This window comes from Archocentrus centrarchus, chromosome 6 (genome assembly GCF_007364275.1).
Source record: "Archocentrus centrarchus isolate MPI-CPG fArcCen1 chromosome 6, fArcCen1, whole genome shotgun sequence".
Taxonomy (NCBI): domain Eukaryota; kingdom Metazoa; phylum Chordata; class Actinopteri; order Cichliformes; family Cichlidae; genus Archocentrus; species Archocentrus centrarchus.
The window spans coordinates 15643205-15670824 of NC_044351.1; the positions used below are offsets into that span (position 1 = coordinate 15643205).

Sequence of the window (27620 nt, forward strand, 5' to 3'; positions counted from 1 at the left end):
ACTCATGTCTTTACATTTTGCTTCCAGGCGGTCAGACTTGTAATTTCTTAAAGTGGTCTTGAGCAGTAGTTCCCCAGGCTTTCTTTGGACATTGGCTGCTTTTTCACTCATTTTCAGTCCAGTCCTTGTATCTGATTGTTTTCACAGGAATGGTTTTTGTTTGTTCAGCCACTTAACATTGATCCATGACTTTTTCAAGCCTAAAAAGGCTCCAACTGATGAACCAGTGCTGACTACACATAATGTCCAATGTAGAAAAGTACCATCTTTAGGCACTTTGTTACTATCAGCCTGTTGCAAAAATACATAATTTGCTCCCATTTCTTTAGCTGAATCAATGAAGATAAGATAAGATAAGATAAGATAAAACTTTAATGATCCCACGACGGGGAAATTTGTGCATTACAGCAGCTCAATACAGAGAAAAAATGAAAAGGATGAGTAAGAACAAATAACTAAACTAAAAACTAAAACTAAAATTCAATAGAATAAAATAAAATAGCAAAAAAACTATACACATATACATAAGCACTATATACATAAATATATATATCAGTGTCAATACCCACATTTACATATACACACATATACACACACGTCAAACACTATATAAAGATATCAAAATATTATATACATTTGTAGCCGGTAAGGTACACAGCATACACGGTATGCTGTGTACAATGAAGACCGTTTGAAAAGCATAAAATAGTTTTCTTGCACAACAGAGTGATTCCCAAAGAGCTACTAGCTGAAAATCTGGCATATCTCGGCATGATGTGCAGCATGTCCTTAAGCAATTCGAGGAAACAGGGAAAGTGGAGGAAAAAGTGACTGGTCTTATGGTGTGATGAATCCAAATTGGACATTTTTGGTTAGTCATTGTTAATATGTCCAGAGGAGGTCAGGAGAGAGTGTCTACAGCCATCTGTAAAACACGGTGGAGGCTCTGTTATGGTTTGGGGCTGCTTTTCAGCTATTATTGGAGATCTTATTAAAACTGTAAAAAACTGTAAAAAAGTACCATCAGATTTTGATATGCCATGCAATACCAAAACAAATAATGGAACATTATCAGTCCTGGATTGGCCTCCCCAGAGGCCAGACCTCAACATTATTGAAGCAGTGTGGGATCATCTTAACAAAGAACAGAACAAAAGACAGCCAACATCCAAAGAAGAGTTTTGAATGTCCTTCAAAAAGCCTGGAGAACTATTCTTGAACTGAAGAAGCCTTTCGGATGAGAGGTGAAACGTCTTCAAGAAGCAAAAAGAAGTCCAGTCGCCTTTTTCAAGCTCCAGAGACTACTATGACCTGGATGACTGAGAATCTACACAGACAACTATTCTTGAAGACTACTTAAGAAATGACAAGAAAGCTGCCTAAGAGAGGTCAAGCTGTGTATAAGAACAAAGGTGGTCACACCAAATATTGACTTTCAAGCTCATTAGAATTGTACAAACTCTGTTTTTGCCTTATATACAGTTTTTCATTGTGATCCAGTGGATAACAGAGATGTCTATGCAATCTGTAATCTTCACTAATGTAATCTTAAAGTTTAACCCAACTCTGTTTTACTTAAGTATTCTTGTTAAATCATACAGGGGTGCAGGAATTGTCAGAAAATTATCCAGGGCACTTTATTTTCCTTGGAATAGCTGATGTGACAGCAGCTGTTGCTGAAAAAATTATAAAACTGAAATCATATTGCCTGCTCAAAAAACTAACTTAAATAAAAATTTATTTTCTGGTTATTGTTTGAAGTTTTGATTGCTGTCATGAGAGAAAATAGTGAAAGGAAGACTGAATCACGAATTTCAAAACTGCAGCTTTACACACTGTGAATCGCGACTACCTAACTGCGCATGTGCTCGTGTTATTTATTGATAAAAAAAGGTCACGAACTCTGACCCTCTCGCTACCTGCAGCAAACACTTAAAAATATTAATTTATTGAAGGCAGTAAAATATCTGACCCGACAGCTCATCGACAGGTAAGACTTTATTAGTAACGCGGACATATGAGAGGTTAAAGAAGGAGCCGAAGGGGCTTGTAACGCAGGAAGGGAGGGAGTGTTCAGTAGGTCTACAGCAGGGAAGCTGCTATTAGCTACCAACTAGCAAACAGCTAACCTAGCCCGCTAGCACTGTCGTGTGGATCTCGGCGCGTAAGAAATAAGATCGGCAAGTATGTAGTAATGTTGGTTTGTTTGGGCGACTGTACAGACAGTTTTAGAGTTAACATCACGGGTTAACGCATATCTTTAGTTAGATCGCTACCAGATATCTGGCTTTTACCCGCGCTAGCTAACCGTGCTATAGCTATCTGATGTTAGCTGCTGTGCTAGCGTCGCTAACCAGCCTCCGTAAAGTGAGCGGCTGCATCTTTCCTGTAAATGTGAGTGTGACGGAGGTGTTTTAAAAATGTTAAATCGTCAGCTGCCTTGCTTAAATGCCGACTCTCGTGGAAATCCAGTGTCAGGGTTATTGCGATTTTTGCTCCGTGATTAAAAACGGAGCGCCGCTGTTGACTGTGAGATTCCACATCATGGGCCTTGAACCCTAGCATGCTTTAACCCTTCAATGTTGACCTTTCACCCACAGGAAAAGAAATACCTTTATCTTCCGTATCGATTTTAAATAGCTGGCTGTTAGGAGCTCATATGTGTTTATACTGTGGCTTTGCCTCTCATTTATTGTTACTTTACTGCGACATTATGCTGTATTTTATCACAGGGCCACCAATAGTGCGTTTTCGAGCTAGCGCCGGCTTGATAGGTTTTGCACAGGCCACAAATTAACGTGTAGTTACTGACACTGAGTGTAATAGATTAATAAATATCTACATTTTATATTGGTTTAGTGCAACTTATTTCAAGCAGTGTATAAGTTGTTAGCTTTTAACCTCGTTTAGAAATAAAAGCAGATGTTGCACCGAAATTTCTTCAAGCTAAAGGGGCATGTAAAGAAGAAATCCGGAGGTATATGAATATTTGTAATGTTGGAGTTTGTTAAAGTTTAAACTTATTTTCTCAGAGGTAATTCTGAACATTTCTGAATTGTGTTGAAATACATCAGGCTGTCGCAGTTTTTTTTTTTTTACAGACATCAGATTATTTAAAAAAACAAAAAAAACACTAATTGCATATTTGGTAGAACTTCAGAATTTTTTTTTTTTTTTTAATGATTAAAAGATGAGGCTAGTGCTGTTCCTCATTACTCTTTCTATTAAGATGATATCAGTTAATTGATCATGTTAAAGACTTTTATTTTTGTAGACTGATAGTGGTCGTTCCTCTTGTTTATAGACCATGGCTGGTGTCCGGAAATATAAAATAGCAGCAATAATAATAATTATAACAGAGTAAATGTAGTTATAAGGTAACCCTTTCCTGCCTTATTTGCACTGTTGTTCATTGTGAATCAGTCAAATAGTAAACTGCCTTTCAATGAATTAAGGTTTTAGCTAAAATTGGCCTTTTTTTGGGAAGGGGGGGGGGGGGGGGGGGGTCGTTCAAATGAGCTATGTTGCCTTACTTAACAGAGGACTGTTCATTATCTTTTGGGCATATTAAAACATATTTTAAGCTTAAGTAAATGCACTCATACTTTAAAAAAAAAAAAAAGAAAAATTAAGATTAATAATACTTTTATCACTTTTATTTGGTGATTTCACTTTGGTAGAAAGCCAAAGCCTATTTGGGGTGCACTTAACAGAGGTCTGTGCATTTTCTTGTTATGTTATAAAACACAGTATGTACTAGAGCTCAACTGGTACATACTGTATTATTGGGATTGACATTAATGCTGAGTTTTAGATAGTAAAGCATTTCAGTATATCAGCTGAGGTTCTCTCTATACAGTCATTCTATCGGTGTATTGAAAAGGGTAAATGACTAACAGTGCATTTCACAAACTATTACCAATTTACTGTGAAGTCACTGGTGGTTTTGCTATTTACATGCTTAATTTAAAAAAAAATTAACTGTATATTTTTATGGTTGAGGAAAGGATGTGAGTGCTGATAAGTGATTCAGGGATTTGTTTAATTAAATTGTGAAGTCATTTTTTAAAGGGTACTCTCTGATCAAAACATGGAGTGATCGAGATATTTAATTCTACAGGTGTGCCTGTTTCATGGGGCACTGATGTGAACGGTGGTGGAGGAAGGTGTATGCCGTATCAGAATGGATGGGCAGACTCAAAGGATTCAGCTTGTGTCAGCAGACAACAGTATGGCATTAGGACACAGAATCCAGGTGATGAACTGGCCTGATTTCCCCCAGAGAGTGTGAATTTCTGTGAATAATTTCCTTGTAAAATGTATCAGTCCAACTCATCATTTAAGCACATTCAGTAGACACGTACTTATGTTTTGATATATATATCTATTTTTAATAGATTGTAACTGATCAGCAGACTGGACAGAAGATCCAGATCGTCACAGCACTTGAGCCATCTTCGCCTGGAAAGCAGCAGTTTATCCTAGCAAATGCTGATTATTCCCCTGGGGGGAAGGTGATTCTGGCCAAGCAGGAGGGGTCACCCAACAAGGTCATCCTCACCACTCCAGATGGTTCTGGGGTTAACCAGCTGCTGTTTACCTCCCCTGAACTCACTGCGCAGCAGATTCAGGTATTGCCTGAAGATGTTGACTTCTTTTTGCCAGTTTTGATAAACGGGAAACTGAAAAGTCTAATGACTGAAGCATGAATATGTTTAGTCAGCCCTATTGCAGTGTTTGCTGTATTAAATTATTCAATTTCTGGGGTTGTTTGGCAGTTTGTGACTGAAAGCTCAGACCAGTCTATTGTGAAGCCTGTTGTGGAGTACTGCGTTGTCTGTGGGGATAAGGCCTCAGGTATGCGTCTTTATTTTATTTTTTATTTAATTTTATATATATATATATATATATATATATATATATATATATATATATATATATATATATATATATATATATATATATATATATATATATATATATATATATATATATATATTTGTGTGTATGAATAAATTTTTTATTTTTTTTACCTTAGCATTTAAATCATATGTAAACACACCTGATCATGTTTTCTCTTTGATTTTTCAGGACGTCATTACGGAGCTGTTAGCTGTGAGGGCTGTAAAGGCTTCTTCAAACGCAGTATAAGGAAGAACCTGGTTTACACATGCAGAGGATCCGGAGAATGTGCCATTAACAAGCTGCACCGAAACCGCTGCCAGTACTGTCGACTGCAGCGCTGTATAGCTCTGGGCATGAAGCAGGATTGTAAGAAACTGTAATACTATATTTACACATTCATGAATTTGTTGTTAAGAATCTGCCTGATTAAAGACAGTTGGGGTTTTTTTTTTTTTTTTTTTTATTATTATTATTATTATTATTATTATTATTATTATTATTATTATTTTGGTCTCTTAGCTGTGCAGTGTGAGAGGAAGCCCGTTGAGGTCACTGCCAGAGAGAAATCTGTCAACTGTGCAGCCTCCACTGAAAAGATCTACATCCGCAAGAACTTGTGTAGCCCTCTGGCTGCTACACCTACTTTTGCATCCGACAAGGAAACTGCTCGGTAAATCCTGCATAAACTATAATATACTTGTAAGAGACTTCTTATCAATATATTGAATCCACCTGTCCCCTAATTGTCCACAGTGCAAAACAACATAATAAATATGTAAATAGGTCATTTTTTTTCCTGCATTTCCAGTGTCTCTGCAGTGTTATATTAGACTTGTACTGGTGGAACTCCTTTATGTAACTTTACATTAAAATAGAACCCCACTTGTACATGCTTCATGGTCTCATAAAGTATATTACAGTGTGAGGTGTCAAACTCTTAACTTCAGGTCTACAAGTTTGCTTGAGTCAAGCATGTTGCTGAACATCCAACAACCCTTCTCCAAGCTGGAAAACACCATCTTGATTCCAGCATCGCCTGAAAAGGTAACACAGATGCAGTAAAACTGTAGTATGTTAAATTATTTCCTACCTTTTAATATACAGACATCCAGAGAAGTACTTTGGAGTACCTAGGGTTAAAAGAAACAAACTCATTGCATGTTTATTGATGAAGAATGTGTCCTAATTTATATGGTGTGAAGTAGTTTTGTCCTTGTTTCTGGAAACATTTCAGTGATCAAAATGTTTGATGACTGTCCTCTCCTCAGCAGGATGACCCATCTCAGGGTGATCTTGGTACACTGGCAAATGTAGTGACATCCCTTGCCCACCTTAACAAGAGCAGAGAAGCAAGTGACAGCGGTAATGATCTGATGGGAGCTGAAACACTTAGCAACGGTGACAGCTCAATGACAGATATCCAGGGAGATGAACAAACCGCAAGTGATATCTCTAGGTGAGAGCTATCACACGAAATCAAGCTGCTTTGATACTGAGGCCGAGGCCTACAGAAGCACTAGAATGAAACTTTCGGGCTTCTGTTTTCTGTTTGTCATAAAGGTTTAATTGAATTTCCTGCAGGGCCATGTGGTTTCTAATTTGATCTTAAGGCTTTAATTAGATTGGCTCACTGTTGATCAAAAATATAGCATCTTACGTGTATGAAAGGGGCTGTGCTGCATTGTTTTGAGATGAATCTGAAGTGAGATACAACTTATAAGTCCAAATGTGAGGATCTTTCAGTGCAAGCAGTTTTTTTGTTGTATATCATTAGAGCTTTTGACACCTTGGCCAAAGTTCTACACACTGGCGATGGCTCAGCAGGAGAGTCCTTGGAGGCTACAATGCAGCTTATGTCAGGGGACCAGTCAGACCCTGTGGTGGAGTTAGAGGGACCTCTTCTTTCTGACAGCCATATCCCTTTCAAGGTAAAAGCACAGCCAATGATTGTGACTCTCTCCTTCGAGCAAAACACATGATTATGTTATATAGAGTTACATATTTTCTGTCAACACTATTATCATGTTTTCACCCCCCTGGTCTTACAGCTTATGATGCCTTTGCCTGTGCCAGAGTACCTCAATGTCAACTACATCTGTGAATCAGCTTCACGGCTACTTTTTCTCTCTATGCACTGGGCACGCTCCATACCTGCCTTTCAAACCCTTGGGTAAGTCTGATTATTCTTTGTTTCATAAATGCTCCTTTTGTAGATAACGTGTAAAATCACTTGTTTTTTAAAGTGTGCACATACAGTTCTTTGTAGTAAATTGATCATCTGTATTTTGTTTTACAGTGGGCAAGACAATGACATTAACCTAATGAAAGCCTGCTGGAACGAACTTTTCGCCCTGGGTCTGGCACAGTGTTCCAATGTAATGAATGTCGGCACCATCTTAAGTGCCATTATCAACCATCTTCAGACCAGCTTACAGGAAGGTAGGAGAGCTCTGCTGTTGGCTTCCTGCGAGGTTTAATACTTGTGTACAGCTTTAGAAAGGGCAAAGCAATTAAACTAGATGAGGTATACACGATAACATGGGATGTTAAATCTGTCATGTTCACTTTTGCGGCATGCCTTGAATACCCTACCTCTTAGATCTTGTCTGTTTATTTGTCTCACAGAGAAACTGTCCCCAGAGAGAGTAAAACTAGTGATGGAGCACATTTGGAGGATGCAGGAGTTCTGTAACAGCATGTCCAAGCTGTCCCCAGACTCTTACGAATATGCCTACCTCAAAGCCATCGTACTCTTTAGTCCTGGTGTGTACAACCTGCTAATTTGCGCAAAAGCAGATTCCTTGACGTACTCAAGTCTGACTGTGTATACACATTATTTTTGTACCAGATCACCCAGGTATAGATAATATCCCACAAATAGAGCGGTTCCAGGAGAAAGCCTACATGGAGCTGCAGGACTATGTAACGAGAACATACCCAGAAGACTCTTACCGGTTTGTAGGCTTTATCTTTGTACTATATTACGCCAGCACAGCTGGAAATCCACCATGCTCTTTTACTCTAAAAAGCAGGACAGATGCATGCTGTTATCATAGATGTACTTGCTTCATGGTGAATTGCATGTGTTTCTCCATCACTCCCAGGTTATCCAAGCTGTTGCTGCGTCTTCCTGCCCTCAGGCTGATAAGTGCAGCTGTGACTGAGGAGCTGTTTTTCGCTGGGCTCATTGGCAACGTGCAGATTGACAGCATCATCCCTTATATCCTCAAAATGGAGTCCACTGATTATAATAGCCAGGCCGTCTCTGGTGTCTGACACACAGCTTATAGCAACATGGGACTGAAGATTCAGTGGCCAACTATTCACGTCACTGAATGGTCATAACACAATGACAATATCCCTTGTGAATTATTATTTTTTCACATCTACCTTTGTCCTACATCTGACTCCTTAGGAGCCAGTCAGCAGAGCGCAGCTCACAATTAGGACAAATAAAACCAACTCCAGTTGCAAGGAAGCCTATCTGTATCTGCCTGTTCAGGAACAAACCCTTGAAGTTTGCATAGTAGGTCGTGCTTTTTATTGTACATAGTATTTTATGCTTCATTGACTCCAGGCCTTTCCTTTTCTGCAGATCTTGTTTGTACTTTGAAGGAATGGGTATGGTTTGTTTTTCACTGCTTTCATACACAGCTTTTTTGTTTTATAGTGGTAAATATAAGAAAAAAAAAAGTTGTCATAATGTGAACCAAATTGTCACTTAAAGTTAAAACTTAAAAAAAACATTTTTTTTTTTTTTTTAATTTGTTTGCCAGTCCAAAGGATCTGCAGCATCACTTGTCCAATAAGTGACGTCATAAGAATTTGAAGTATTTGTGTATATAAATTTGTATATATAATTGACCAAGGCTAATGGGCAGCCCTTGGTAATTTGTGGATTTCATCTTTTTGGCCAAATTCACATGGATAGAAAATGATGGTCATATCATTTAAAAATAAAAACATCTTTCGACCACGATTGTTGATCAAGCAAGCTTTCATTTTGTTTGACGATATCAGCAGGAGCTGGTGGCACTGATTCCAAATGAATAAAACTTTATGAATGCTTTCATATAAGCTTGCACTTGTTACAGCATGCTGCACTTGTGCTTTTTTTTTTTGTTATTCTTTGGACAGAGGGTTACAAAATGGGTTAAAAAAAAAAAGATATGTTGCACCATTGCTCAGTCATGTTAGCACATCAACAGGCTTTGCTTCATCGTGGGTAAAAATACGTAAGTCATGACTGCAAAAATTGCTTTGAATTTAAATATTACAGCCTCATTGAAAGTAGTCACCCCTTGTGAATAAGGGAGCAGCTAAAAGTAGCTTTCTAGTAGTGAACTAGTTACAAAGTTTGTTGGTCACAGCATTTTTGAATCCTGACTTCAGCTGAATGGGAAGATTTTGCAACTGCAAAGATGATGAGATGAAACATTTTTTAAATAATATATTAAATGATATTATCTGGCAGATACCTCTCTGCCACACAGATGCATTATATGGGTTCAAAAGTGTCCAGTGTGCACAGAGCCAGCCTTCCTAATCAGTTTATTCATAACCAGCACTGATCCTGCTCCCCCAGCAGACCACAGCAAAGTAAACTGCTTGCCACAGCTTAGTAACAGAAAATCTCCATCATTTTGCTTCCTTAGGAAATTTTTTATTTTTTTTTCTTAGGAAATTGAACCCACTCCTCCCCTTTTTGTATACAACCTCTGTGTTGGTCTTGCAGTTCAGCCTATTGAGAACAATGACAGTGAAGATGGTGGGAAAAGTATCGCTTCCAGGGAAAAAAGTGTTTTAAAAACATGCTTGTTTGTTTTTTCGCCAAAACATTTAAGCAGCTTTTTAACTGACATTTCTATATAATGATGTTTTGATGTTCTGTTGAGCACGAAAAATCAAAGTATATTGAAGTAATGCTTCAAAATAGGAATTTTGAAATGGCTCCTGTGTTGCGAGACTTGCTTGTAGAAAGACTTCGGTTTCACTCGGTCTTTAAACTCTGCTTCTTGGAACTGGCCGTGCCTCTATAAACACACCAGATTGTTTACATGTCCCTTCTGAATTAGTAATGCAAAATCTGCATCCTGCCCCGCTGAGTTATTGTTGCGTTTTGTGTCAAATGACATGAAGGTGGAAATGTTGCAGGCTGCTGTGCTTTCAGTATATGTGTAAGCTCATCAATGTTTAATCAGAGCTCAGCAGATATACGTAACTGAACGGAGGACAGTGCCTGCAGGCTTTGAGGTAGTTACCCAGTGGACGTGTCCAGCTAATTAAATGCACTGATAGCAGTATTAAAACTTGATGAATGATATTGTCTGCTGTTGTTTTTAGAAGTCCGTTGGGTATCCGGAAGCTTCTTTGTGTGATTCTCCGCAGTCCTATCATACCCCTGCATCACTTTGTTCACCACCTTTGAACTGCATAAGCTAATACATATCAATGTGTGATGCAACCAATTAAGAAATGCAAAAACAACACAGCGACTGTTAAGGTTTGGGGATTTGTGATGCAACATGGGGCTTAGTGTTTATGGTGGATTAGCTCGTTCCAAGCTGAATGTGAATGAAAGAACCAGTTGGGCTGTTCCCATGGCCCCTGGGGTGTCTGTGCTTCAGGGAGGGGTGAGGATCGGGGGTTAGTGTTGCAAAACAAGGTGGCAGAACTAGTTATATGCAATCAAATTTAAATACTTCTTGCAGTGAAACATCAGCACGATATGTCAGTTATGCCCTGTGTTAATCGGAGACGATCAAACACAATGATGCATGTGGATCGTCACCAGACTTCCTTCTTTCCTGTTAGGCCTGCTGATCAGCTGGTCATACAAGTTCATGACACTTCTTTTAAATATTTTTCACTTTGCAGAGCGTGATACCTGTGTATGTTACGGTGTATGTTCCTCAATTTGACCGCTGCTGTAGTTTGTACCTCTTAAACAGAAGTATTATTTTGTTAGTCCTCATCCTTTACCTTTTTTTCAGTTTTAAAATCTACCACATCTATAAATGTAATAAGCTACAAAATAAAAAACAGAGGGCTTGTTGCTTCTAAGTTACTTTAACAGTTTATATGATTTGCTTTTGAATAATAAAATAATTAAATGTTCATATGTATACTTTTACAGCCACACAATAAGTAATGTGTATGTGAATCCTCAGGCACTTTGTAATGTTTACATTTTCAGTCCTCCACAGTTCAAAAGCAAAAACAGCACTTTTCACTCCACTACAATAATAGTTGGGTACTAGTTACTGCGTTTAAATACTGTTACTGCTCCCTTCGTGGGTCCCCACAGTGGATCATCTGCCTTCATCTCACCCTATCCCCTGTCACATCAACCCTGTCCTACTTCACAACATCCACAAACCTCCTCTGTGGTCTTCCTCTTTTCCTCCTACCTGACAGCTCCATCTTCAACATACTTTGTCCAACATATCCACTATCCCTCTTCTGCACTTGTCCAAACCATCTCAGCCTCACCTCTCTAACTTTGTCTCCAAACCACTCAACCTGAGCTGTCCCTCTGATGTACTCATTTCTAATCCTGGCCATTCCCAATGAAAATTTTAGCATTTTCTGCTCGACCATACATCATAGCAGTTCTCCCTGCCATCTTATAAACCTTCCCTTATAATCTGTGATAACTTTCAACATCCACCACTTAAAAAAATGCATTTTCAAGTAGTTAAGTAGAACCAAACACTTATAAACAAGGTTTTAAATTCATATTTGTAACAGTACTTTTACACCACAGTGCTTCAACCTTTATTCCTAACATGCATATTTCTAACTAACACCTCAAATGATTGTTGAGAAGGACATTTTTTTAAACAAAGAAGAGTTTCAAGGCTGTTTTTAATCTCTTCCAGGCAGGCAGCCATGCTCAGTTAACCCCACCTCCTCAGAGGAGCCACCCTTCAGAGAGAAGTGGGCGGAGTTTGCGTTCTCCACAGTTTAGTTGAAGGGAGCAGCCAGTGCATGAGAGAGAGAGAGAGAGAGAGAGAGCAAAAAAAGGGGGTTAAACATGGATACGAGTTTAGGAGAGAGTTTTAAACTAGTCCCGATACCGAAGTGAAGAAACCACCAGCTCCTGACTGACCACAAACTGGACGCTATTATGCCCAGCGCAAACGTGTCGGTGCGAAGTTTGTCTGAAGTCGAGAAGTACATCAGCAGGAGCAGCAGCAGCAGCCGGATGGTGAGTGTGTGAATGAATTTTGCACCACTGTTGTGTCATAGCGGCAGATCCCGTACTGTACCAGCGATGCATTGTTGTCTCTTGAGGTCCACGTCATGTGAAACCAACAGCTGCGCCGCTTCAAAGCTGCACGTTTCCCCGAACAAAGAGCTTTCAGTGAGCCGCGTATGCACTGTCTTCATGAGGATGTGGTGCAAGTACTCCCGGCTACTGGGTGCCACAGACGGAAAGTCCGTATGTGTTCTCATAACCCGAAAAGTTTTATTGCTTCTTAATCCATGTAGCCTGACATTGGAGAAACACGCCCAACACCAAGTTTCTAAACGTTTATAAACCCTAAAGTGTTAAATTTAGCAGAAACATGCAACAAATATTAGCACCAGAAAGCGTTTTTGAGCATTGTCACATGTAGTGATAAAACAAAATCCCAGTGAATTTCAGTCCCGTGCCATAACCCTTAATCAATATTCACTTTTTTATTTTTTAAAAAACAGCCTGGTGTTTTTAAATGTGTGCACTTGCTGTGTAGAGTCTGCCTGGTATATATGAATCAGGCCAGGCCAGTATTGGGTAAATGTGTGAGGCCAGCTGGTATGAGAACCTAGTTTTAAGTTGCTAACAAGTTCATGAAACATATTGTTGGAAAGTAAATTATGAGCCTATCACTTTTCCACTGTACACAAGAACACTGGCTGGATTATTGATTTTGCTACTCTCGAAAGCTGGCACCAGCTCCAAAAATCCAGTATCAGTCCAACTCAATTTTTTTTCTTCTGATATTAAATATACAAAAACAGCAGAATTTATTGTCTGAACTGAAACTTAATAGCGTAGGTAATGAACTTGTTATAAGCTACTGTCTTACAAGTGTTTCTGTATTTATGGTCATTGGATGACTCATTCAACCCCATCTTACTTTATTTGACATTTACAGCTGTGAAAAAGTAAGTAGAACCCGTGGAAATGTTAACTTTAAAAAAAATAAATGCAAAATGATGCACAGAATCAGCATTTTCTAGCAGTTTTCCCAGTTTCAGCCAATAAAAGGCAGCTCAATCACACAGCAATGGTAAGTACGCCCCACACATTTATCCCACTTTCAAATCCGTAGAATTGGAATCGGCGGTTCCAGATGACGTACTAATGGTTTTAACCTCAGTGACGACTCCAAACTAACTTATTTAAAGAGTCTGCTGTTCTTTTTGCAGTTTTAGTGTCATGTCATCGCCCCAGAGCTTGTTGATTATTACAAAAGGTCATCCAAAAAAAAAAATAAATAAATGAATGCAACCAACGTACATGTACACTGACTGCTAATTTTTCCAGGAAGCCAGTGTCAGAGGCTGATGTGACATTATGCAAAACGTCTACAAGAAGTCGGTTCCTCTAAAGCAGGAGATGCAAGTTTTTTTAAGTCAAGGGTTTGCTTACTTTCTACATCACATAATATTTTTGTTGAATCAATCTTTGAAAAAGCAAATGTGGTGTTGTTCAAACACAAACCTTTATCCGTAAACACTGTATCACATCTTTGCTTGTTCAGAGCCACCAGTTCTGATGGGATGCCTTTACCTTTTCACAACTATGCCCAGGCCATATCTGTTTAAGCTTTCACAGCAGATATAGAAAGTATATAAACTATATATAATATAGTTTTTGACTGCAAAATAGTGTGGTCACTGTGTGGCCAGTGATCACATAAGTTTTGATTTCTGACACACTGAAAGGGGAAGGACATTAAATTATGTACATGATTACTCAAACTAGAATTTCACATTCTAATGCAGAAAAGAAAGTAAAGGCAGTCTGTATTACGTATATATATATATATCCACAAAATCAGAGTATACAGTATCTGTATGGCACTTAACTCAGTCTTGCTATAGACAAGTTCAGCAACCAGAAACTTGATGAAAATAGCTAACTAATACTGGTTGGTCTGGGGGAAATCCAAACAAGCCGTCAGAAGTCCCTGAATAGATCTGTTATTTGATAAAAGCGAGAAACTTTAACACATAAAAATGTGTGATTCTCACGCAGTCGGACTGTCAGTAAAGTGCCACGAAGCAGCAAATTGTTTCTCATTCTGTGCTTGAACCTTCACATTTGCTACTCAGTCACTAAAAGTGTCCTTGTGTGTTTTTTTTTAAACTGCACAGGTCCTGTTAAACCAAGAAACAGCAGCTCCTTTAGATTGAATTAAGAGTATAAATAATTGAACTCAATAACTTTACCCCTGGAGTACAGCTCAGAAGAATCATGCACAATAATTTTTACCAGGTTTTTATGTAAGCAGTCAGACCAGTTATGTTGTAATCGCTAACACGGTCAAGTAGAACAGCTCATCTGATTGTTAGCTGGTTTATCAGCCCTAGACTGTGTAGTTTTGCTTTTCCTCATTTTGTTGGCCATAAATGGCATACCAGTTTTGTTTCTCAAAAAGCCATTGTGTAGCAGATATAGTGGGTTAGAGGCCAAGGATGATGCAACGTGGCTTTTCGTGGCTGGCTTCCAGAGACTGCCTTTAACCCTTACCGAACAGTGGCTCCGCAGAGATTTGTGTGGCATTTCTCAGTGACCTGGCTCTTCATAAGTGAACTCTGCCCTTTACCTGTAATGGTAACCCATCCATGTCATCATGCAAAAGGCAGTCATTGACCTTCACATTGGCATTATATTTACATGCTATGCGTTACCAGAGTCATTAAAGTAGGGCGAGCACGTCTTTTAAGGCTAACGTAGTGCTTGAGTCCTCAGCGACTCCATAGTGTAGTGGTTTAGCAAAAGATCACCGGTTTGATGCCGGGAGGGGATGCAAATCACTTTGGGGTTGTGCGAGGAACGGCATCCAGCATGAAAAATCTGCCAAATCAAATATGCGGAGCTACCCACCGTGACCCCTCGTGAATAAGGGAGCAGTCAAAAGTAGCTTTTGAAGTGTTTGAGTCCTCACCAGTCCTGTTACGTCACTGGATCTATTTGCTTGAATATAGCTGCATATTTATCTTAATTGAATCCTGTTCAATAGTCTCTCAGTCGCTGGAGGCAAGCAGGCACTAGTAGTGTTAATGGACTATTGATTTAGTCCTGGAGCAGCTTGTCTTCTAAGATAATAGTGAATATGTCTTAAGCAATTAATTCCCCTGACCTCCTGGGGATCATTCATTCAGGGAACTTAAGACTTCAGACTTCAGCTGCAAGTTTCCCCACTTCTTTTATTCCAATAAGGCATACTGTTTGGCCCCTCAGTAAAGAAAGCAATCAAAGTTTGACCACTATGCAGCTGTGCGATGTAGATGAGATGAAAAGGAGGAGGGGAGGAGACACTGGATCAAGTTTCTTTAAAATGAAAGATGTGTTCCTTGGCCCTTTCACGCTCACTATTGCTGGGTTTCTTCCTGTTTCCCTGTGTGAGCCCTGAGTGGGAGAGTGTCTGTATCCCTGATGATCAGCTGGAGGGAATACCAATAAGCATCACGGGCTTCTTCCCCTCTGTGGTTCTGTTCTCGGCCGAGAGGACGGTTTTGTTCCATCTCTTCGAGTGTGCCAGCTCGGTTGCCTTGTTTGTGTGTGTTTATTTGGGGTGCCAAGAGGCAATGACAGTACCAAACACCAAATGTTTTGTCATTTGGACTCAGTTTCTTCAAACTGGTGCCAACACCTGTGCTTGTATTTGCATGTGTGTGTGTGTGTGTGTGTGCTTGCATGACCAGGCCCTGTGAACTGATGGTTTCACTAGATTACAAGAATGATTGTGGGTACTCTCAAACAGTACTTCCTGGTAGTGGGGACAATGTGTTCCTGTTTGTCTGCGGTTATAATAATGTTCAGTCAAACTGAAAGGGGCAGGGAGTTCAGCGAGATAAAGAATGAGCTGGATGTTCAGTGAATTTAAACCAATATTTATTCTACTCATACTCCTCAGAATTTAGTAAACACCTCCCTGCATATCCACCCAGTTGTAAATAATTTGTGAGCTTTCCCCTTACACATCCTCAGGACTTAAATGCTGAATTGCTGCTCTGCCTGTTCTTTGTGGAGCTGCAGTGGGCAGATGAGTGTGAGGCCTGCTTTTGCATGAAAAATTGAATCGCTAACTAGATCATTGATCCAAGAGAGAGTACACTGCAGTGGAAGATAAGCAGCATCTGCAGTGAGTTTGCTCTCAAAATGTAGCTAAGTTTTGGGTGGATTTCTCAGGCATAACAACACACAGCATTTCCTGCTCGGGTTAAGATTGAGGCTAACGCAGATGTTAAATGGGTCACGGTGTTGGACAGACTGTGTGCTATGTAGGGCAGCGTGGGGGGACAGAGGGCTCATACAGGCCTGAGTTGTGAAGGAAGCACCCTGAGGGCATGGAGGACTCCTGCTGATCCTGCTGTTGGATATGATGATGATCGGAATGATGTGTGCTGCTGAGCTGTGTTGGGGAGCATCCTCTGTTCCTGTCCTGTTATATCTGTTTCAGCTCTCTTTCCGTTTTGTCTACCACGTTCTGTTTTTCTTCTTCTGCTCTACTGACACACTAAAATCCATTTGTGAGTCAAAACACCAGTGGGCGTACACTTGGCATGCTAATTCTAAGGACAACATCTTGAATACTTTATTTAGAGTGAGAGTACGGCCACATTTGTAGTGGTAAAACATATTTTAAAAGCACGATTAGAAGGATTAGGGGTTCATCGTGCTCAAAATGTAAGCACAATCTCACCACACTCTGGCTGCAAAGTGTTTTGGAGTAACTGAGTGAAAAGTAGGGCAGCTCCTCAGCAGATTTGGGAGGACATTTTCATCAGCATGAGGCTGCCTCATTTAGCGGGACCACTCACCCGGAGAGCCCTTCAGATTGCTCCTGCAGTTTTTCCAGAGTGGGTAGAAATCTTAAGTAGTGGCAGCAGTGGTGGAAATATGCTTATTAAATTGAAAATGATACAATTTCATCAGTCTCATATGAGGAAATTGCCAGCTGCCATACTTGCAGATGGTTTCCAGAAAGTGAAAAACATCTGGGTTGTGTTATTTGAGTCACTCCTATGAATATACAGCCAAAGGCCACTTGTTTTTAATAACACAAAGCCCCTTGTTTTATAATTTTAAGCTTGAAATCCAGGTGCTGTGTAAGTATGGATGTTTTAACACTACCCTTTACAAAAATCTTACTGCAGGCCTCAGCAGTGATTCACCGGTGGTTGCCAGGTGGCCATTTGATCTATTCTACACTCATTCCATATTTATGCTATCTCAGCACCTTGAAGCAATAGATCTAGACCCCTGTACTAAGTGTTTGGCCCCTAATGCTACAGAGGATGATATTGAACATTTCCAAAGTAAACACTAGTGGTGGGAGAGTGCCCGAGGAGCCAACTTTGTTCAAGTACTGCAGAAATAGCATGCAGTCTAAGCTGTCTGGTAGAACAGGCAGTTCTTTGTGAGTGTCATATGAACACTTAAAAGATTTGGTAATATGAGCGACCAATATGCCAGCTGACACTTCCTCTTAAGGGAGGAATTATCAAGTTATCAAGTTTTTCATTGTTCTTTATGGAAATCAGGTGTGACAAAAGGTGGGTTTATGTGTGAACCCAATTGTTTAGTGAAGAATTTTAGCCTTCACACTAGATGGAGCAGCACTGTGATTGGATGCAGGGTTCCTCTCTTGCTTTACGTCAGGCCAGTGAAATCATATGCAGATGTTCAATCCTGGACAGGGCAGAGGTAGAACATGACAAAGTAAGCTTTTTTCTCTGCAGAGAAAGAGTTCTGTGTTCAATAAGGACAGATGCCAGAGAGAGTGAGAGGGTAGGATGAGGACAGAGGCTGAAAAAACCCAGGCTTGCTTACACACTATGCATAAACAAGAATGTATTGTGTATGGACAGTATAATTACAGGCAAATAGAGTGTGTGTGTGTGTGTGTGCGTGTGTGTGTGCGTGTACGTGTACGTGCGTGTGTACAAACAAGATTAGCTTACAGCCATGATGGCAGCTTAATGGCTGATGTTGATTTTTGCAACAGGCTCATAATGACATGCTAACAGCTGATGTTTAACAGGTGTAATTTTTTTACTGTTTTCACTATGCTAACATTTGTGATGCTTCACCCAGTGGCTGCTGAGGATTTCAGTCCGCGCCAATGTGACCATGAGCGTGGCTCAAAACAAGCATGTAGCAGTTTCTGTTTGTGTGTCATGTGTTCTAGTAGTAATCGTCGTGTCATCAAATTCTTGCCCAAGTTATCGCTCTACCATACAAGTTGGATTAGTTGAGCATGAGGTAATAGTGCCAACAGGATATGCTGGTAGCACTATGACCTCAAACTCCATTTACAGGAAGGAATGGAATTTACTTACTTATGTAATTGGATACTTTACCATAAATTAAAAAAAAACTTTTTAACTTGTTTTAGTTCTTAATTTGTTTTATATATTTGATTGCATATTGTTAAAGCTTGATGAATTCACTAATGGATGATTTAAAACCAACTTTTTGCTGGGGTGGAAATACATTTTTTTGACTTCTAAAGTAGAGGTGGGAGAAAAAAATCGATACAGCATAGTATAGCGATATTTTGCATAGGGATATTTTAGTGATACAGAGACACCAAATATTGATATTTTATTAAATACATTTAAAATGCTCTGAGCAGGGTCATCTCATGCACCAATGTTACATTAAATTGGTTCAACCAAAAAAAAAAAATCTTCCAACACTGGACACACTTGGCTTGACAAAGCTACCTCTTCATTCAGAGCTAATGGCTCAAACACACATTGAAAAATACAACAGCAACCTCCTTACATCTACAAAAAAATCAGTGGTTGCCTGGTAATTGTATTGAATTTTTTTCACATTCTGTGACCGATTGCAACCTGTGGTGCCTAAATGGTGGCCCAGAGCTTGAGGGTGTTGCACAATTATGACCACTTTATTTTTTAAAAGATATTTTTGCCTTTAATGGATAGTGGTACAGTAAGATAGACAGGAAAGCAGGGAAACACATAGCACAGGGCCATGGGACGGACTTGAACCTGTGCCGGCTGCATTTTGGCCATGTGGCATATGGTCACCTGCCCACCGGCTGAGCCAAACTGGCACCTGCTCAGCTGAGGGCAAATGTAATTTGTGAATTTCTGTCTGTGTAGACAGCAACAGATATGTCATTTTCAACAATTTAGCACAGTTAATTGATATAATATCAGAAACTGATCACATGTAATTGCTAACTTGACCCCATTCAACTGCAGACTGATATCAGACTGACTCCATCTTATGGCAACATTTACGGCAGGTATTGTTGGTATGCTTGACAATCTCATTTTGCTGCAAAAAAAAAAAAAACTGAAGTGAGATAACTTTATCTTATTGGATAAAACAGGTACTGACAAAGTTTAACTTTGAAGACATAATTTGCAGTCCCAATATATGTTATTGCAATACTCAGCACATCACAAAAAAATTGCCATAATATCATATTGTGAGTGAAGTATTGTGATGATATCATATTGTGAAGGTGTCTGGTCATTCCCAACTCTATTCTTAAAGCAGAGACCAGACAGAAGACATTTGAGGAAGAGAGCAGTAAACATGCTATTAGTTGTGCTGTTGGTTAGTTTAAGCATTGGAAAAATCGCATTTTGACCCCATAAAGGCATTACAAAGTCAGGATATATATTCTTGGAATTAAAGATATGTGTGCTAAATTATGTGACCTCGAGCACGGCTCAAAACAACCACGAAGCAGCTTGCATTGGTAGTACACTGTGGTAGCCCGTGTTCTAGTAATAATCGTGTCATCAAATTCTTGCCTAACTTATCACACTACCAAACAAGTTTGACTTGTTGAGTTTGAGGTAATAGGGTCAGCAGCAGGTAAATGGTATTTACCTGTGTGATTGGATACCTTGAATCCAACTGAATTCAGAGGGATAGTCCTGCTGATTGTGTTTTTGTGGAGTCTGAGCAGCTGATTATGTTACTCAGCGTGTACACCGAGATGCGGTCATATATCATCCTGTTGTGGGTAAACCTTCTATCGAGGTTCACGTGACAGTCATGTGTTGAGGAGTCTCATTATGTGGTGAACTGTAGATGCATTTGTGTGATGTCAAAGTACTTAGCTTGCAATATGTGACCATTACGTGGAGATGCCGACCTGCTGAAATGCTAAGCAGGATTGAGTCTGCTTGAGTTTTCTGCGATCTGTTTATTTGCTTGCTTGCTACATTTGTTAGGGATTAGTGCAGCTTTGTACCGCCTATAGTGCTTGTTGTAGAACACTTTGTGTAAAGCTTTAAAAGCTTACACCCTCTATCACTAGAGGGGTGTTGTACTGTGATTAACTTGCGAGATTAAGCAGTTTGTTGAGCCCCCAACACGCTGCAGTTTCTTTACACTTTAAGTGACAGTTCTGCTCTTTAAAATGTGGCTCAGAAATGTGATTAAATTCCTACTTCTTTACTTTTCTACAGTTTCCCTCTTTACGGAACGACTTCTGGATTCTAAATTTAAACTTGCTTATGCAGCCTATGTATATTCTGCGTTACTTCCTCAAATGTGCAGCAGAGAACAGACAGAAAGTGAGCGTAATGCTCAGTCTTAATCAGAAAAATGGTTATTAACTGTTTAACTAGGGTACATTGTCTGGAAAAGGGCTTTTCTGGTGCCTTGTTCCTTTGTGTGACATTATCACTGACCTACATTAAATGTACACGCTCCACTTCTTTCACACACATTAAGCGCTAATATCTGAATTTTGTCATCTCTTTTTGTGTTCTGTGTCTCTAAACAAACACGATTCAATTCTGGCTTTTAAAATGTAACAGATGTGCCAAATAAGAGCATTGCAGACACACCCAGATGGCCTCACAGTGTGAACAGCTGAATAGCACATGAGCCAGAGCTTACTGGAGATATTGTATATTCTTGTTATGGCTACAGATATATATATTTTATTTACCCCAGTTATCTAAGCTATTAATTTAAAGCTAATGAGCTGCTGAAAACACCCACTGCATTCTAGAGCTACAAGTTCAACTTTGGCCAAACATGCAGCGCGAACAGTTGGTCACATGTACTTTCGCATTACAGCTGCAGCTGTAGATTGTAATGCACAGTTAAAAATGCTGACCTACTTTTAGGTTGTTTAGCATAGCTGTGTCTCTGTGATAATGATGAAGACCTTCTCTATTAATGACTCATGCACAAACATTTTACGTTTTTTTTTTTTTTTTTTAGAATTTTTGCATCGTTACTTTGAGAAACTTGTATTTACAGACTTTTTATATATAATTTTAAGGACATGTTTATAAGCCTTATTATAAAATTACAGTATTGTGCTCTGATGTATTGGGCTTTAAAGGTTATAAAAATGTCCATAATTCCAGCAACTGCCTCCTCAAGATGATAAAATATTTTACAACTATTTTTTGCTTCATTTTTAATTCTCTTCCTTTTTAGGACCGGAGTAGCGAGGGCAGTTTTATAGGCCTCCCTCTGTCAATGCGCCGGGGCTCTTCAGAGAACAATCTGGATCTGGACCTCAGTGACGGAGGTCCCTGTCATGGTTTTGGCTTTGAGGTCCAGCGTAGTCGCTCATGCTTGGACAACCTCCAGCAAAAGATACTGAAAGTCACAGAACAGCTAAAGATCGAGCAAACGACGCGAGATGAGAATTTAGCCGAGTATCTGAAGCTGGTAAACAGTGCGGACAAGCAACAGGTGGGGCGCATCAAGCAGGTGTTTGAGAAAAAGAACCAGAAGTCAGCTCAGAACATTGCCCAGATGCAAAAGAAGCTGGAGCTGTACCATCGAAAGATGAAAGACAGCGAAACCTATCAAAGCCCTCCTGCTCGTGCTTCGTCTGTCAAACACAGCACCATACCCCGGGAGTCACCCAGACAGCTGAGGGACATGACAGGCAGTGGCCGACACCCGACCATGGACAAGATCAAAACCATTGGGCCAGGTGTTTCGCTATCTCCTCCTTTCTTCTTCAGCAAGCCCAGAGAGTTCGCCAACCTCATCAGGAACAAGTTTGGCAGCGCTGATAACATTGCCCACCTCAAAAGCACTCTGGACTCTTCTTCTTCATTGCCCACTGACACTGATGGAAAGGGACTGAGTAGCAGCACCTCGATGGTGGGCAAACCCAAGTATCCCAGTGATGATGAGTGCTCCTCAGGTAGTGCTTCTGTTTCAGACAGTAACGGGAACCCAGCAGGGCCAGGAGCGTCTGCAGGGCAGTGTCAGGGCCAGGGTAAGGGGGACCAAACAGGGGGAGACAACCAGAGCAGACTGGCCCTGAGCCTGGAGGAGGTGAGGGAGATTAAAGATGCCCAGAATCAGCTCGAAGAGGATATAGAGGAGTTAAAAGCACAATTCAAGAGAGAGTATGGCATTATCAGCCAAACACTGCAGGATGAGAGATACAGGTATGATTATAATACCTCATAGCACCTGTCCTAATAAGAACAGGCATACTAATAAAAAATGTTCATCTAAAATAAACAAGCATAATGCTAAGATAATTTAGAGATAACAAGAAGCTTAACAGTACGTGTAATTTATAACTTTAAATCTGCAGACACCATGAATAGAAAATCTGCCTTAGACATGAATATTTTACCAACATTTCTGGATCCTTTTGACTGGCAGGTATGAGCGTTTGGAAGACCAGCTGAATGACCTGACAGAACTTCACCAGCATGAGATGGCAAATCTGAAGCAGGAACTGGCCAGCATTGAGGAGAGGGTGGCCTACCAGGCTCACGAAAGGGCCAGGGACATACAGGTAAATAATAGTGACTCTTATTATGTGGGGATGCACATGTGCGCAGCATATAGGTTGGATTATAAAAATATGCCATTCCTGTAAATCAGTCGAATATCTCAGCACATTGTCTGCTAAGCTTGACGTCCATTCATCGGCCACTGTCATCTGTCCAAGTGGCATCTCTCCACTGATGCATAATAATTCTTTTTAGAGGAATTTGGCTAATTGAGTGTTTAAAGGTCAACGAAATGCCCTTTAGCAACTTGAGATACAGTCTGACCCATAAAATCTCTCGCCATCTTTCTCAGGAAGCCCTCGAGTCGTGTCAGACTCGCGTGTCCAAGCTGGAGCTCCAGCAGCAGCAGCAGCAGCAGACGGTCCAACTCGAGACCCGTGACGCCCGAGTCTTGCTGGGGAAGAGCATCAACATCATGGTGGCCATCATTACCGTCATCCTGGTGTGTGTATCCACTGCTGCCAAGTTTGCCGCTCCACTGATGAGGAGCCGGTATCATGTGGTAGCTACCTTCCTGGGGATTTGTTTTTTGACCATATTTTGGAAGAACTGGGACCGTTTACAGTATGCCTTAGACAGGTTGTTGATGCCTGCTTAATATTAAAGAAAACACACTGAAAATATCATTAAGACGGATGCTGTCAGTTGTCAGGACAGTCTGAGAGGATTGGTTGTACAATCATCAGAAGATGTGATCGCGATGCAATTACAGAGATCTCTCTTTTTTTTAGTCAGACTGAAATAAAATTCTTTTGATTTTTTTTTTCTCCTCTAGAACTTGAATGTGTGTAACAAAATAACTCATAACATTGAAATTATATTTACATGACAGCAAACTTTGCTAGTTATCTGGTGATTGCTCTGAAATCATAAGAAAACAGAGGGTTAAGAGGGGTGAGGAAAAAGTAGGAGTCACTGTTTTTATGTAAATAATCTATAAAAGAGGTAAAAATGTGCAATTTCATTTGCTGTCAGCTTCATTTTAACATAAATCAAACTGCATGCATGCATATGTGCTTGAAGATGACCTCAGTCTTAGTGCCTTGTTGGCCATGCATATGAAATTGTAATCCTTTTGAAGAGGAATGCTTCTATATTTGGGAAAATTTGCAGTTATTTCCTATTCAACTTTCTAAAAATGAGCCAGCAGTTTACAAAAAGTACGAACTGTTACATGTTTTTTTTTTTGGGTTTTTTTTTTTGAGGTTTTGTTGCTGGTAGATAGATTTTGTTACCTTTTGGACCAAGCCAGCAAAACAGTTTCTTACTGTCCTCAGGCTTAGTTTTAAGGTTGCATGAGAATGAATGAGCATGTTTTTCTAATCGATGAAATATTTCTTTCACTGGAGAATCTACACACAAAATCAGAGACACTTTGTTTATTCCTTATTACCTTGTCTTGAAGTGCAATATATTTGATTTCCAGAGCACAGTTTTTAAAATAGTTGTTTTAGGAGTGACTGTTTTTTTTTTTTTTTTTTTTTTTTTGTACATCAGTGTTTTAAATGAGTGACAGGGTTCTGGATGAGGAAACAACACTAATGTTAACATGAGAGATCCATAACCACGGAAGTCGCTGCTGGGCACTTACAAGACCAGCTGTCTCTTCTCTCAAGGGCCAAAAAAAAATCAATCCATCTGCATTAGCTCATGCTAGTAACATAGTATCAGCACACACCAGCTCTCCAGTGCAGACAGACTTGGTTCACTGTATATACAGTAAATTATGTCTTAGGATTTGTTTTTTTCCCCCCACTCAGTGTTGGACTTTTACTAATAATGTGACAGAGAGGTGATGGGTTATACTGTGATGCAATGCCTTTTTTTCTGAGGAAAGGTGCAGTTCCCTTTCTCAAAGGAGCAGCAAAAAAAGAAAAGAAAAAAGCCTTCATTACTCAGAGCAGAGGAGCAGGTGAAAAGCTCTCAGTGAAAAACTACAAACCTATTTTTTTGGGGGGGGGGGGGGGGGGGGGGGGGGGGACTATTGTTGTGTTATTTTACATTTGTCTTTGCAAACATTGCAAAAAGTTCCACATGAAGCCGTGGACCACTTTTAATGTTTGTCTGCCATAATAATCTTGTTTGCATTTATATTTGTTATCGTCTTTCTGTTTAAATGACCTTATCTTTTTTTTAATGTTCCTGTTTTGACCTATTTAAAGGAAGTTTTACAGGCAGAACTAAAACCTGGTTTACATACTTTTTTCATCTCTCGTCCACTATGTGAGCAATCAGTTGTATTTTTCATGCGTTATGTGCCTTTGTCTAATCATTTCTGTTAAATTAAACAAACCTTTTTGAATCTACTTGTTTATGGAGTTGGTGTTGAGTGATTGATATTTGTCGTATGATTGGTGTTATTCTGTCAATATTCCACCACTGGGAGATTTTAAGTAGTCCGGCCTGTTGCTATAAAACCAGACTTCCTTTCGTGCTAGTAAAAAAACTGAAGTTTGATAAAACTCCATGGAAGTAAGCTATTTATATCAACAGAAAAGTATGAATTGTTAATTAAACCGCTAATTTTTTTCTTCTTTATATTAAGTTAGTGTTGCATGTTGGCAGTGGTCTTTGTACTAAACACTATCTCCTTCACTACCACTAGGGGGTAGAAGTGCTGCACTTTTGATATGAATAGAGGCAAGAACACGCAGGATATTATGGCAGTCTTCATGGCAGCACTAACTGAATCTATGCATGCTTTTATAGGTTTAAATGATTTATTATGCATTCAGTGAAAAAAAAAATTTGAAGGCCAGCACTTCACACAAACATTAAAACCATAAAGATTCATTATAACATTAATATTGCAACCAGTGTGGAGAAGTAGTGCCCTGTGCTGCTGCTGCTGACCAGAGAAACCTAAAGCCTTCTCTATACAATCACCAGCCACTTTATTAGGTATAGTGCCAGCACCATGTTGTGCCCTCTTTTGCCTTCAGAGCTGCCACAATACTTTATGGCACAGATTCAACAAGGTGCTGGAAACATTCCTCAGACATTTTGGTCCATATTGACATGACAGCGTCACACAGCTGCTGCAGATTTATCAGCTGCACATCTATGACATGAGTCTCCTATTCCACCACATCTCAAAGGAGCCCTGTTGGATTGAGATCTGTGACTGTGGAGGCCATTTGAGTGCAGTGAAGTCACTGTTCTGTTTAAGAAGCCAGTTTGAGACGATTTGAGCTTTGTGACATGATGTTTTATCCTGCTAGGAGCAGATATCAGAACATGTGAGCACTGTGGTCATAAAAGGGTGGGCATGGTCAGCAACAATGCTCAATTTGTGGAGCATATTTCACAGTATTTCCTTATCTAGGTCATTCTGCATTCCATGCTTTCTGTATACTGATGTTTCTCCATAAACGAGGGGTGCAACTCCAACTGATGTGGATTTTTGTACTCACGGGGCTGATGATCAAAGATGCCTCCAATTTAATGAATGAGCACATTACAGTGATATCAATCAGCTCCAACGAAGCTAAAATTCCTGTGAAATATAATTTTCAACTAGATTTATTTGATTTCTGAAGCGAAAAGGGGAAAATTGTTCATCTGTACAGCAAAGCAGGTAGCCCCGTATGAAATTCATCCAACCATTTTAGTCTGCTGCTGCTTAATAAAAATACACCTAAAACAGGGGAGAAAATGCTGTAATTCCTCAGTGGTCAATTAAATATATTTTTTAAGCCACTCGAATTAAACATGAAAGTGCACTTCACTGGGATTTTGATTGATTCATTTCAAATCTACCTTGTTGCAATAGAGAAACACAATTATGACAATTTTCTGACTGTCCAAACATTTCCGGACTTAGTGGTAATGTGCAAATTAAAACCTTGTGATAACACTTGCTTCCCATGACAACTCACTGAGGATTTGAAAATTAAGCTAAGCAAGGCCTTCAGAGAAGGCAGTTTGCAGGGGAACTCAATAAAATGCAGCTTGTGATGTCCTCTGGCTGAAATGTCACAGATATGGCCTTTAAACAAAACCTTGAAGACCAAGAACATCTTCTGACACAAGAGCAGCGCGTTGTTAAACTTTGCAACTCTATAGTGCATGCATGCTCATCAACAATCTGAAGTCTGCAAAGCAACAGCTGATTAAGCCAGACTCATTTAGAAAAGAAGCGGAGTGGACTGATGAAGCTTCCTGGGCACAATCACCACAGGTATGATTAAGTATAAAGGGAAAGGCGTTTGATGAAAAGAACAGCTTTCCAACTGTTAATCATAGGTGTGAAAATATTCTGCTTTGGGGTTGTGTGGCAGCCTGTGGTACAGGAAACGTTTCACAGATAAGAGGGAGGAACAGATTAAGTGCTGACTTACTGGCTCGACTTTTGCAATTATGCCAAGACTACTGTTTAATTTTTTTTTGAGTTGAGGTTAATGAAATGAATGGTAACAGTGTATTACTATTTAATGGGTGTTCAGTGGTTGATACAATGCACCCAAAATGAACCCCAATGCACATCTAAACTCAGATGCACTGCAATATGGTTCACCTGGCACAGCGTGTGCATGGTGAAATCTGTGTGATTAGTGCCTGCCTGCCAAACAGAGGTGCAGACACACGGTGAGATACAGGAACAGTAATGGTGATGATGGACACATTGCTTAACTGGGGTCTCTCTGGCTCTCACATAGTGTTCTCATGCTTTATGAAAGCTTAAGTTGAAGACTGAAATGGTGAGTTGCATGTAT

The 27620-nt window shown here is 39.8% G+C and overlaps 2 protein-coding genes across 5 annotated transcripts; both read left to right on the plus strand.

The window, feature by feature from the left end:
- Positions 1-1866: 1866 nt before the first annotated feature.
- nr2c1 (nuclear receptor subfamily 2, group C, member 1) lies at positions 1867-8885 on the plus strand. 4 transcript variants are annotated; one of them, XM_030731430.1, is made up of 14 exons: positions 1867-1990; positions 4121-4255; positions 4398-4631; positions 4779-4857; positions 5092-5271; positions 5425-5575; positions 5853-5949; positions 6174-6361; positions 6680-6833; positions 6954-7075; positions 7202-7344; positions 7531-7668; positions 7754-7859; positions 8010-8885. In XM_030731430.1, the coding sequence occupies exons 2-14, from the start codon at positions 4184-4186 to the stop codon at positions 8179-8181; spliced, it is 1836 nt and encodes a 611-aa protein (XP_030587290.1). In that variant the 5' UTR covers positions 1867-1990; positions 4121-4183; the 3' UTR covers positions 8182-8885. The 4 variants fall into 4 exon arrangements, with proteins under 4 accessions (XP_030587290.1, XP_030587293.1, XP_030587291.1 ...); XM_030731433.1 differs by having other exon boundaries at positions 6177-6361; XM_030731431.1 differs by lacking the exon at positions 1867-1990 and adding an exon at positions 2081-2184.
- Positions 8886-11887: 3002 nt separating this feature from the next.
- On the plus strand, positions 11888-24864 carry LOC115781653 (transmembrane and coiled-coil domain protein 3-like). Its single transcript, XM_030731434.1, has 4 exons — positions 11888-12115; positions 21575-22548; positions 22772-22907; positions 23198-24864. Exons 1-4 carry the CDS (start codon positions 12035-12037, stop codon positions 23501-23503), a joined length of 1497 nt encoding a protein of 498 aa, XP_030587294.1. The 5' UTR covers positions 11888-12034; the 3' UTR covers positions 23504-24864.
- Positions 24865-27620: the final 2756 nt, after the last annotated feature.

What these genes read in the sequence shown, in the direction of transcription:
- nr2c1 (XM_030731430.1), top strand. Translation starts at nt 4,184, where the DNA reads ATGGATGGGCAGACTCAAAGGATTCAGCTTGTGTCAGCAGACAACAGT. An exon ending in ACAGCCATATCCCTTTCAAG is followed by an intron (nt 6,834 to 6,953) that starts GTAAAAGCACAG and finishes CTGGTCTTACAG; the next exon opens with CTTATGATGCCTTTGCCTGT. An exon ending in TACCCAGAAGACTCTTACCG is followed by an intron (nt 7,860 to 8,009) that starts GTTTGTAGGCTT and finishes CATCACTCCCAG; the next exon opens with GTTATCCAAGCTGTTGCTGC.
- LOC115781653 (XM_030731434.1), top strand. Translation starts at nt 12,035, where the DNA reads ATGCCCAGCGCAAACGTGTCGGTGCGAAGTTTGTCTGAAGTCGAGAAG. An exon ending in CTGCAGGATGAGAGATACAG is followed by an intron (nt 22,549 to 22,771) that starts GTATGATTATAA and finishes TTTGACTGGCAG; the next exon opens with GTATGAGCGTTTGGAAGACC. An exon ending in AAAGGGCCAGGGACATACAG is followed by an intron (nt 22,908 to 23,197) that starts GTAAATAATAGT and finishes CATCTTTCTCAG; the next exon opens with GAAGCCCTCGAGTCGTGTCA.